This window comes from Mytilus trossulus, chromosome 2 (genome assembly GCF_036588685.1).
Source record: "Mytilus trossulus isolate FHL-02 chromosome 2, PNRI_Mtr1.1.1.hap1, whole genome shotgun sequence".
In the NCBI taxonomy this organism is placed as follows: Eukaryota; Metazoa; Mollusca; class Bivalvia; order Mytilida; family Mytilidae; genus Mytilus; species Mytilus trossulus.
The window spans coordinates 58,848,791-58,861,401 of NC_086374.1; the positions used below are offsets into that span (position 1 = coordinate 58,848,791).

The 12,611-nt window shown below is 29.3% G+C and overlaps 1 protein-coding gene across 4 annotated transcripts; it reads left to right on the plus strand.

Annotated features, from left to right (window-relative positions):
- The first annotated feature begins 1,489 nt into the window (after positions 1 to 1,489).
- On the plus strand, positions 1,490 to 11,987 carry LOC134707644 (cilia- and flagella-associated protein 77-like). 4 transcript variants are annotated; one of them, XM_063567597.1, is made up of 7 exons: positions 1,490 to 1,719; positions 3,539 to 3,644; positions 4,389 to 4,632; positions 4,944 to 5,046; positions 5,491 to 5,511; positions 9,879 to 9,989; positions 11,094 to 11,987. In XM_063567597.1, exons 1-7 carry the CDS (start codon positions 1,624 to 1,626, stop codon positions 11,220 to 11,222), a joined length of 810 nt encoding a protein of 269 aa, XP_063423667.1. In that variant the 5' UTR covers positions 1,490 to 1,623; the 3' UTR covers positions 11,223 to 11,987. The 4 variants fall into 4 exon arrangements, with proteins under 4 accessions (XP_063423667.1, XP_063423666.1, XP_063423665.1 ...); XM_063567596.1 differs by lacking the exon at positions 5,491 to 5,511 and adding an exon at positions 5,592 to 5,612; XM_063567595.1 differs by lacking the exon at positions 5,491 to 5,511 and adding an exon at positions 8,002 to 8,028.
- Positions 11,988 to 12,611: the final 624 nt, after the last annotated feature.

Genomic DNA, 12,611 nt, shown 5'->3' on the forward strand with positions numbered 1-12,611 from the left:
TATAAGACGAAATATTGTTCCTACAATGCAAGATAAGTCACAAAGTTGATATGTAGTCTATAAGCTTAAGGCGTTTATGATTTTACATTAAAGGTTTAACAATTAAGATTTTATGTTTTGCAAGTTCGCATCTGTTGAGAATGTTTTACAATAGTCAATTCAAGTTTTTATATTTTAAATAATGTAATGTTAGAATTGATGGTATTCCATTCATATGGACAATTTCGCATTAAACAAAAACTCAAAAATACATAAATCAACCAAAAATTACCGAAAATATGTGTAATATGATAAAGGGATTGCGTCAAACTGCTTGATGATTTTGTACGCCGGCGTAAGCTTTTTTAACATTTATTTTTCAATTAAAATTTTTCTATAATTACAGAATCAAAATTTCAAGGATTTTTAGAGCCAATGTTAACCCTTCGTACTAAGATGTTAACGATATACGTGTACTTCAACTGTTCATATAATAACATCATAACGGAAACTGATATTCACGGCAATATAGATTATCATTTTACAACAAGTGCTGGTGTCTTGATTGTAGATCGGTTTGCATGTAAAAATATCATGAATAAAGAATCAATATAAAATGTTCTCATGCTTTTCGGTTTCTTTTTTGGGCTGCAGCTTTACAAATGCTTTATAAACACATATCGATGCAATTGGAATCCCTTAGTGCGTAAGTTAGGGGTTTTAGGAGATTTTTGTAGATTTTTCCCAATTTGTATGAGACAGACCTTGCAATCATAACTCGAAGGTTCTTTGCGGAACAGGGACATATTGTTTTATCTCTGTCCGTCCATCTGTCAGTCAATCACAAGATATTTGGTTCGGAGGATCCAAGTTACGACGCATACAAATCTATAAAGTCATTATTGCATTTTCCCCTGAATATATTCGATTGACTTATATGAATGCAACCCCAGTTTACCTGTAACCATTGACATATCATTCGCTAGATCTTTTTATATGAAGGGCCAGCTTGTGTACTCCGGATTGAGGTCAGTCTCTATCCTCATCGTCTTCAGTCCCTTTTTTGGGGAAATAAATGGGGTAGTCGCAATAATAGGAGCTCACAGATTGTTGTCAGGGGTGGTGTTCGGCGATTTCAGCTAGAAACTTTAATTTCTCGCTTGTACCCCTGATCTATATGGGACTTGTAACAGAAACTGTCTTCGTTATTGCTCATCATATGTTTGGGCTATGGGAACAATCATTCAACTTCCAGGGTAAGAAGTTTGGTGGTGTTTTTTTTTTTAATCATTTTTAGGGAGGAAATCAACAGATGTTCACTTTTTCCGGTAGTTTTGTAAAACAGAATATAAACTTTATCATTCAATGCTGCGATAGATTGTTGGTTTTTTTCCCCTTTTATGTAATCGGAATATATTTATTTATTTTAGTCAAAGTATTGCGCGAATGAATTATTAATTTGTATTTTTTAGCGGGAAATTATTAACTCCCTTTGTTTGTCTGTTTATAGGTGTCGTTCTACCGGAAGTCATGTTTGCTTGCTGTCACTATGACGATTTGATTTGCATGGCTGCCAGCTTGTTAACAACTGTAGAGTAGAGTGATTTAAATAAAAGTTTAATAGATAAGAACAAATTTTAAAGAATGGCGACTACATTTTCAAATCCATTTAACCTGACAGCAGCTGGTGAACTCGGCAATCATAGAGAATCAATGCTGTATAATGAATTGTTATTGAGGGTGAGTGTGACCGAGTGCTCTAAAATTTACTTTATCAGTTAATTCCACGGTTAACAGATAAAAATCAACATACTCGTGTATTTCACGCTCACATATGTTGTTCACTTCACAGCTGTTGATCTACAGCACAAACAAAAAATAATGATATGATAAAAAGAAAAAGAAAATACTGGACAGACCTGTACAACAATGTGGCTCAAATTTACAGGTCTGTGCAGGCTGTCCCTCTATTTTTCAAGGAGAGGTCCTTTAAAACATTACTAATCTTAGTAAAAGTAATCTACATGTTAAAGCAAAAGGTACATGCTATGTGATTCCTAACCCTACTCTGTCAATTTAGGTAAGAATATACAGGTTGGGAAACGAACCCCAAAATGAGGAGGGGGTAATGAACGCGGAAACATGTGAAATAAAAAATCACAAAAACGTAGCACGGAAAATAAAAATTTGGGGAAAACAAAGCACGAGAAATAAAATCATAAATATTAAGAAAAAAAGTACCAGCAGTTCTTGGAGATCATGTAGACATTGTTAATGGACATAAAGACCTTGTGGTCACCTTTAAGCGTGTGCTGCTTACATTTGATTTGGAAAAAAATATTGTTATGATTGACTTTATTACATGTATAGCATACATAAAATTATACAATAGAAAGTAGAATGGTAACAATATAAATGATAGACATCAATTTCTATTACATTACACAAGTTTCAAAAGGTACTATTACTCACTGACTTTGAGTTAGTTCCAATTTACTTTTTAATCAAACATGTCAAATGCGGAACAATGCAAGAACGAGAAATTAAGAGCACCGACACGGAACACAGAAAATAAATAAGAGAAAATACGAAGCACGCACATCGAACCAAACACGAGAAAACGAGAAATAAAACACAAAATGTTGCACAAATAACCCTTTACCACCCTCAATGAGGAATATCCCTTAGACAAGTGGATATTTTACTGTTGTAAATAAGAAAAAAGTTAAAAGAGTGGTCTGGGAATATTACAAAATTCTTGGACATGGTTTGATCATAAAATACAAGATAGAGGTATAGTTCTTTAAGGAAAGTTTCTTCAAGTAATATAGACATTTGCTCATTTGAACTATATAAAGTTTTTTTCTTCAAAAAAATATTTTTATCGATGCGCTCATAAAACTAAAAGGGATAATTATAATCATTACAATGATTACATTGAGCGGTTGTTCCCAACCTGATATAAGGAAAAGTTATTTACATGTATTATGATTCATGCCATTGTGTAAGCATTTACTAATCTATTGAAATTATAATGGAATTACTATTTGAGACATTAATGATTAAAGGGATTTGAAGTGTATGAGTATTTATATTTAGTGCACACACAAATGAGTATTTCAACTGTGATATTTCAATGTAAATATTACTTTCAATGCACAACAAACACTTGAGTTTTGTACTCATATTTAAGTTTTCAGTCTTTTTTCATCCAGTATTCATAACAGATTATTAAATGCCAAATCGTAATTGTATTTCGGAGTACAAAACATGCAAAATGCAATGTATATTTGTATATTGATTATTGAGACTTACAAATGTATATTAGTGTAAAGGTAGAGTAATATGTGTTAGCTTAGATAGTAAATGAATCATGGCATGATTTTATAAATGCAAGCTAAAGCCTAAATGTACATGTATTGTAATCTTTATTGTTGTCTCCCCTTGATATGCAGGAATATATTTAAAATTATTATCATGCTAAACTAGTATCAACTTTTGAACAACATTAAAATTATGAACTACCAACTTACTGAATGAGTTTCATATTCACTTTCAGAATGAACTTGGAAGACCAAAGAACAGGGCATATACTCAGGTCCCAAAAGATGGAAGTTTTGTGTTTGGTAGACCAAATGAAGAAAGATTTGGTGGCGCTGATGATGGTAATTATATTACTGATTATTATGCATGTATTAAATAGTACATACATGTACGTCATGTATGCTTTGTTTAGTGTAAATGTCCAGTACCTCATTTTTAAAGTATCTCATTTGGTTAAGAAATTAAAACTAAGGAAGAACTTTTCAAAATTAAATGTGCATTTGTACTGTAAATTGACATACTTGTATATGCAGAAGAACATGTTTTTTAAGCATATCAGAAAATGTGAAATTCATTTGACATCATAATCAAGTTTCTATAAATGAAGAATGTGAAAAGTCAAGGAAAGTGTAATCTGACTGATAAATAAACATACTAGTCATGCTAATGGTTATATATAGTATGTACAGCATAGTACATGTATGTCAAGATTTGGAAAAGGAGATAGTTGAGATATAAATTTAAAAAAACAGAATTTAATGCTGTTACATTTTTATGTTAGCTTCACAAGTTTAGAATCTCTTCATTTATTGCTGTTTGTCATATCTTCAGGCATTTGTCAAATTGGATATTTCTTTTAAAATTTAGAACATATAGATTTCCAAAAATATAAATCAGAAAGTATTTAAAAACAAATAAATTGTTTGAAAACTTCTTTACAAAAATTCTGAAAACAAGGTCAACCTAGTTTCATAACATGTATAATAATTAATTTATTACCATTGATCATTGTCTTGGTTTTGTGTAAAAACATAACTTATATTAGTAATATATTCATTTATGATGTAATTTTTTGTTTTGTATAGCTTTACATGGATGGCCAAGAAATCTTTCAACAACAACACTACCATTTAAAAGTAAAGATAAAAAATCAGAGAGAGATTTCATGGCTCTAAACAGGGCTGCTGTTCAAACTGGTTTGGTGACAGCCAACGAAAATTATGAATTTAGAGCAACCCATGATGTCAGAAGGAAAACAGCTGGTGATGAGAAAACAAGAACGAGAACAAGACGGATACCTCCTTCTATGGTGTTTGGAATTTCAACAAGGTATAAAAATGTTAAAGTTATGAAATTTGAGACTGTTTTCCTATTAACTTGTAATCACTAAAATTTACTCTTAACTTTCAAAGAAATAAACTTTAATAATTATATACATCAAATTGACTTTCATGACTTTGTATTGCTTGTTCTGTATAAAACCTTTTAATTAACAGCAGTATGAGCAATAAAATTTAAAGTACCTTTTATATCTGTGTCCCCGTCTAACGAAAAGTCCAGTAACCGATATGTTATTTTTTATGCTTGAGATACATTGTACATTGTATTAACTATTTATTATGGCTGTACTATTTTTTCAGACCTTCAACACCAATTTTTGATTTATTAGAACACAAATACCAGGATAAATGGTTACAAGACAGGCGTAAATTAGAAGTCTCAAAAAGACAAGAAGAATCAAAGGTATATAATACACAAAAAGTATTGGCTAAAAATTTTGAAAATTATAGAAAAAGCAGAAATTAAAAAATATGTTGTTATATTTATTATTAGTGTACAGCTGTTGTTTATGAATTTATATGCCCAATTTGATTTATACTAGGTTACCCAAACATAGTTATCATCAGCAGAATACATGTTTTTATAAACTTAAAATCTTAAATTAAAAGTTATTTTATTTGATACAAAAAAAATTATATATAAAATTTTAATTTTTCAATAACTTAGAAAATAATGCTTCTGATAAAATGTCAACAGATATAAATATGTTTTTTGAAAGCTCAAAATGTACACAAATGTAGTGATGAGGAAATTTATTTTTGGGTCAATGCTATATTGATCCTTTTTTTGGGTCAATGCTATATTGACCCTTAAGTTTTCAAATTAACTATAAGACAAGGTTTTTAGCAGGAAGAAGGTGGTTATCAGGTATGGTAAAAAAAATAATCGCTTTTATCATGATTTTGTTTGATGGAATTTATACACATATCTAATGTTCTTATGTTCAGAGTGGATGCAGTTCTGGAACAGTGAGTGTTAATACATCACAGATGTGATAAACATGTGTTCCCTTTGTACGTCAATTTCAGCCTTAATAGTGTAGAACATCATCATGGTGACTTACAGCAACTTTTGAAGTTATAATTTAATTTTTAATGTGAAAACCATTAAACATTTTTTTTATTAGATTAATACCTAGATCTTCATTTTCATCTATGGTCTTTTTCACTCTTCTTTTTAGGTAAGGGGTGATATTTTTAGCATTAAATGTTTGAAATTTAGATTGTAAGCCTTTTTTAAGTTAAAAGAAATCATCAAAGCCCTTTAAGGTGGTATGGGAGTCTAAAATAAAAATGATAGAATTTGTTCATACTTTGTCAAAATGTAGTATCTATTGATACATGTTCAAAAATATTATAAAAATGATAGGTCACCGTGCATTTTCTCAAGCTACAGGTTGTGACAAAATGACAAATTTAGTATGGATTATACAGGAAAAAAACACATTTTGTGAATAGAAACTAAACAAAATGATAGAATTGTAAAATAAATTAGGAAAAGATTGCTTTCATACAATGCTTTGAGAATATCAAAAGAAAAGATAGGGTCACCGTACGTTTTTTCCGGCTAAAAGACAAAATAGGAAAATTTCATGAAGAGTCCTTCAGAAAATGCACTGTTTTAGAGTTACCTCCCCTTAAATTGCAAATTTGAAAATATTAAAAAAACAACCAAAAATAATCTACCCTTGTAAAAATATTAATATTTATAAGTTATATTCTTATAAATTGGTTCTTTTAAATGAAAATTCACATTAAAAATCTGCATTCCTGCATCAAATTTTACTAACTTGATAGAAAATATGGACCTTATATTCTCTGTTTTTTACAATCCAAGATGGCGAAAGACACCCATACCACCTTAAGGAAAAGATAAGTACATGTGTATTTGTAATTGCTTGGTTTAGAATTTATATTTTAATTTTAAAAGTCCTTCAAATCTAAACAGTTTAAAATAATGAATATTTTTCAAAACTATACATTTAACATGTTTAAATGGAATTGAGAGATAATGCGGCTACTTCATTGCATAAAAGTTAAATTTGTTTGTCATAAATATTGGAAGTATTCTGGATATGATATTTGAATAAAAACAACACTCATAAAGACATCTTCAATCAAAACATATTTCAAAGAAGGCTTTTAATTGCTCATACGAAAATTTAAATAAGTAAATGTTGCTATGAAAATCTAGGAATTAAAATTTCAGATTTAAATAAACCCATTTTTTTTTCAAGGTAAAGCCAAAAATGCTGTATTATAAAGTTACCATTTTGATTTTTTTCTTCAGTAAAATATTTTCAATTATATATCAAATTTTCCAATTCTTAAAACTTCACGTTTGGATTATTTAAATATGCACTTCATTTCAGCATAAATTCTAGGATTTTATCTTATCTTTTTGCAATTAACATATTAACAGGTAACAGGTAATTGGCTGTATATACCTGAATCAATAAATATCAGGTGGAAATAGGGTTATCTTTCCTTTAATTTGCTGTAATTCAGGCTTTCATAAAATTTTGAATGGTGCTTTGTAAATGGCTTTGAAAGGATGATTTGGTAGCTTTTATGAGGGATTAATTGCTTTTTGGGTTGACTATATTTTACAAAAGTTCTCAAAATATATTTTACGTTTCAGAAGTATCAGGAAAATTCATTTTATTCAGAGTATTTTATCTCCTTAAAATATCAAAATCCTAATTAGACTACATCTAGGAATGCAGGATTTCAAATTCGAAAAATTATTGAAAATTTTATCCTCAAATTGAATTACAAGTAAAACATATGGTGTTGATGTTTGTTCAAGTGGATCTTGTTCTCTACATCAAGCACAGACATCATTTGTTAAAAAATTAAATGTTTAAAACAAGATGTAAGGGAATTTCTTTATTTTCACAAAATGAACAGATTTACAAAATTGAATTTGAAGTTTTTTTCTTTTTTTTTTTTTATCATACATTGTATACATTTGATTTTTCCTGTCTGCAGTAAAGGAGAAAAAAATAGACAAAGTTTTTTTTCCAGCTTGAGGGGAGACAACTCTTTACTGAGCTTGAATCTGTACCTTTCAAAATTAATTACCTCCACCTTGTTTGTACATCTTAAACTGTTTGAATCTCTTCCCCGTGTTTGTTTGTGGTATACATAAAATTAAAAGAGTTCCACACTCTTTTGGTTCATTATACTTTTGCACATGTATAAATTCGATCACAGTATGTTCTTAAACTTATCATCACATTTTGTAATTATTTATGTTTGTAGTACTGGATTATCTGAGTGGATATAGTGTATATTTGTAGTGAATTCTTCACAAATTACTTATATATTTTATTTTTAAAATAACTTTGTTTCACAGAAAAGACAACATTTGAAAGATTTGAGGGTAACGTGATTAATTGCACAAATAATAAGACCTGGCAAATCTAGAATGCCTATAAACGCATGAATTATTATTGTGTAATACATAAATATGTACCTTAGCTATATTTCATACTGTGGATTCATAATTGTTCGTTGGGTACCAAGTTTTGTGTAATTCATTGGTTCCTTTAAACCACAAATTTAAATATTCAATGAATTACAAATTTTCTATAAGATTGTATGCAGACTTTAATAGGAAAACCACAAAATCAAATATCTATAAAAATGAAAGTTTCCTAAATCCATGAAAAATTGGTACCATCAAAAACAATTGAATCCACAGTATTAAAATGTATAATCATGGTCAAAACTTTATAAAAAAAATTTTTATTTCATACAAAATCACATAAATCTTCTAAAAAAACTTTCAATTGATCTTTTCTATTTGATTTTCATGAAGTACTTTCAAATGTATGAAATATCTAGATTTTTTATTGAGTGAATAAAAAGAATGCTCCATGATTCCTTAATGTAGAGAGGCTCTACATCTCTCAATCCCTGAATGCATGAACTTTAATTAAAGCAAGTGTCCATTTGCATGCTTTTGATGGACAGAGGTTGTCTCATGAAAATTTTTTCGTTTTATAGAATACATTACAACCTACTGTAATAAAAAATTGATAGAATTGCTTAAAAAGTCCAAATGACTAAAACTTGCCTACTCTCCTCTTACTGCTTATCTGCACATTTCAAAACATTTGTAAAAAATATTACAGCTTTTACATTGATGCATATAAATAAACTTGACGTATGGTGACCTATAATTGTTAATGTTTGTGTCATTTTGGTCTTTTGTGGATAGTTGTCTCATTGACATTCATACCTGACATCTTCTTTTTTATATTGACTTGGTATTTGTGCTACATGTACCCACAATTTACTGAGAATTTAAGTCACTGATTGTTTTAAAACAAGGGAAAAGCAGTATAACATAAAATTGGCCATTATATTGGTGATATTTGATATACATTCCAATGAAATCAGTGAAAGTGTTTAACTGTACAATTGTCATATTCTTTTCATAAAAAGACCAGAAGAATAGTAGGTGTTTTTTTTATAAAATCCAGACAAAATTGTCAAATATTCTGTTTTTTTCTGTTAAATTCTTCTAGGATTAGATTCACTTAAATAAGTAGAAAAATGCATGATCTGTCTGGTAGATGAATATAGATATATCCCAATTTCTTTGTTTCTGAACCCTGATCATTATCCTTTATATATGTCTGTCTAGTTGTCAAATCTTCATTTATGTTTTACTATAAAAAGTTTTAAAAGAAAATATATTTTTCTTCATTTAAAACACAGAAAGAATCCTTGCTGAACCTTAAATTTTAATGAAAATGTTAAAATACATTTGTATTGAAAAAACAACAGTATATGATTTTCGACAGAAAATGATGAGAAAGGTTAAAGTTCAAATATATTTTAATGTTAATCAATATTCATTGAACAAAACAAGAGAAATTGAAATTTAAACTAAGAAGAAACAGTAAACATCCTGACAATAATGTTCTAATTATAAGAGGATGTTTCCCAATTAAAACAAAAAAATCAAAGTTATAGATTTTAAAAAAGTTACACTAAAATGTTCACATGAAGATGGCATACAAGAATTCAAATAGTGAACATTTATACATGTATATGGACCGACACTGAGCAGTCACTAAACGTGTCATTTATTAGAGCATTTAGTATATATATAGCAATCTTATATAATATCCTGCATTTGGTTTATATTTATGTATTATTATATTTCATTTGTTATAATTCTTGATTTTCCCTTTTACTTAAACTATTGTGTTCTTATTACAGCTCAGGAGAAATCCTAATTGTGTATATGAAACCAGAGCTTCTTTACTAAGAACCTATCAAAATCCTGTAGAAGATGCTCCTCTATGGCAACTTCCAAGATTTAAAGACAAGGTATGTCAATTGAACAAATAGTTACCCAATCAGCATCATATTTAGAGAGTTTTTCAGGGACCCATCCTCTTCCCCCCTCCTCCCCCCCCCCCCCCCCCCCCCTAATTTATTGTTGACACATAAATTTCAGTTTTAATGATATAAAATAATCATAGGGTCACCGACTTCGTTGTTTGTCTAATAATAAATTTGTTACATTGTTGGTAGTGAAAAACGTCAAAAATCAACGTTTTACAGCCTGCAACACGATAACGTTACGATTATTTCGACGTTTTGTTGGATTTTTTCACAAGGAACGCAACTTTGAATGGTGTTTACCATAAAAACAAAGTTGGTGACCCTATCTTTATTTTGCATCATTATAACGGAAATTTATGTATCAACAACATATAGTTTTTTAAGAAAAATCTATGGAGTAGAATTAGAGATTTGGCGATTTTAAGACAAATTTTAGAAGGGTTTTCACCGATTTTATGTGCTTTCTATACAAATATTCACCCTTTTTGTAAGAATTCAATCAGTTATATTTCAAATGATAATTGAGATAAATGCATTATTTGTTCGATTTTCAATTGAGGTTCATCAAGCCAGAGTTGTATGCCAAATTTTACTGTAATCTGTGACATAGCCCATTTACTGTAACTTGACCTTAATTGTTATTTTTAGTGCATTTCAACCAAGTTATATCTTGAAATACCAGGGGGAAGGGAAGAATATTATATTCATGCACCATTATAATACTTGAACATAAATTAAGGTCAACTTGAATTGGTTTTTGTTTGTCATGTATATACAACTGCTTGATTCTTAGGTGAAAATGGCACTTAATTAGTAATTGTAAGATAGACCTACATAAAGGTTATCAGTTTTATTGTCCACAATTAACACATTTCTGAGTTAGTCTCCAGTTAGTGATGGTTGTCAATGGTTGTCTTCATTTACTACATTTTTAAGGAGGAAAAATACAGACTGCCTTAAATTCTAATGGTAATGTCGGCATTTTAAATTGTCTTTCTTTGTTTATTTAAGAAAACATGAAATACATTTGCATCTCAATTAATTTGTAAGATACAATTTTAATTTTATATTTTTTGTTTTCTATAGGCAAAACCATCTCTACAGACCTTCAGATCAGCTGGAGCTAGACGTTCAGCCTATGGAAATTACCAGTCAGACCAAATAGCCAGACAGGGAGACTTTGGACATGGTGTTTATGAACCTGCCTGTAACTAAAGATATTATTTCTAAAGTCAATGCCACCTGTGATATATAACTTAAACATCTCAGACGTGATAGATTTGTTCACAATGTTATTATTTTATGTACCAACCAAAATTGTGTCTCTATTTTTAAAATAACAGTATTTTTAACTTATTGAACTATTTTATGTATTGTGCATGAAAATTGTAAATAATTCTATTTGTACTTAAATTTTTTAAATTGCTCTCTGTATTGCTGTATTGTGGAGTTTTTAACATATTATGCTAATCGTTAGACTTTTTGCATCACTTTTGTTAATTTCGGATGCATAAAGTTGGGATTGTGCATTACTTTTATGAAGTGCATACTTAAATTATGTACCATTTCTTAAATTAGATCAATGTTATGTATATACATGTATTTGAATTCTCTGTATATACATGTATTTGAATTCTCTGTATATACATGTATTTGAATTTTACCAATTGCTGTAACAGTTTCTTTTAATAATATAAGTATAATATATAATTCATCCACAGTCCAAGAGTAACTAGAATTATTTAAAAGAGAAGATTTTGTGAATTAAATACTTATTCATTGATATGATAAGCCCATAGGAATAAATATACATTTCCAACTTGTGTTCTGAGAATGCCATATTGTTTTACTTCACTACAGCTAGAATGGGCACAAATAAATTGATCGTGTATATAAACACAATTGTTTGTTAAAAATTGTACAATAATTATTTATTGCAACACTTTTATGTTGACAAATCAATAAATGGTGAAGAATTGAGAGTTATTTTTATATTTAATCCAACCTAATGCAGCATAGGTGTTGCTTTTCTGGCAGTAATTATTGTTAAGTTTTCTTCTTAAAATAAGTGGACTAGTTTGATAGGAACTCCTTGTCATAGATCAATTATATTCTTAATAAAGTTGAATTAATTACTATCAGTACATATTATTTTGATCCCATATCCTTTAAAGCATTTTGATGACTATTTTGAAGCCCTGCCCCAAGCAATGTTGCTGTTCCTTCAGATTTTCTTCTGTGCTTAAATATAAGATGATTAGAAGTGGACTGGTAGGAATGCCACTGACAAAACCTCCATCCAAGTCGCAATTAGTAAAAAAACACAACATTATAGATCAAAGTTCAGTCTTCCTCACAGAGCCTTGGCAAGCTATAAAGTGCCCAAAAAAAGACAAGTGTAAAACCATTCAAACGGGAAAACCAACGGTCTAATCTATATAAAAATAAAGAAGAAAAGCAATTATGAATCGCATCAACAAATGATTCCTGACTTAGGACAAGTGCAAACAAATGCAGCAGTTTAAAAATGTTTTAATATGTACCAACCTCCACCCTTATTTGAAACAATAGTGTAACGTCACAACATAGAAAGATAAAATATGA

Bases quoted from the DNA above. Each gene is read 5' to 3' on its own strand.
- LOC134707644 (XM_063567595.1), top strand. From the start codon at position 1,624: ATGGCGACTACATTTTCAAATCCATTTAACCTGACAGCAGCTGGTGAA. The intron at 5,047-8,001 runs GTATATAATACA...TTTGTTTCACAG, and splicing joins AAAGACAAGAAGAATCAAAG to AAAAGACAACATTTGAAAGA. The intron at 8,029-9,878 runs GTAACGTGATTA...TTCTTATTACAG, and splicing joins AACATTTGAAAGATTTGAGG to CTCAGGAGAAATCCTAATTG.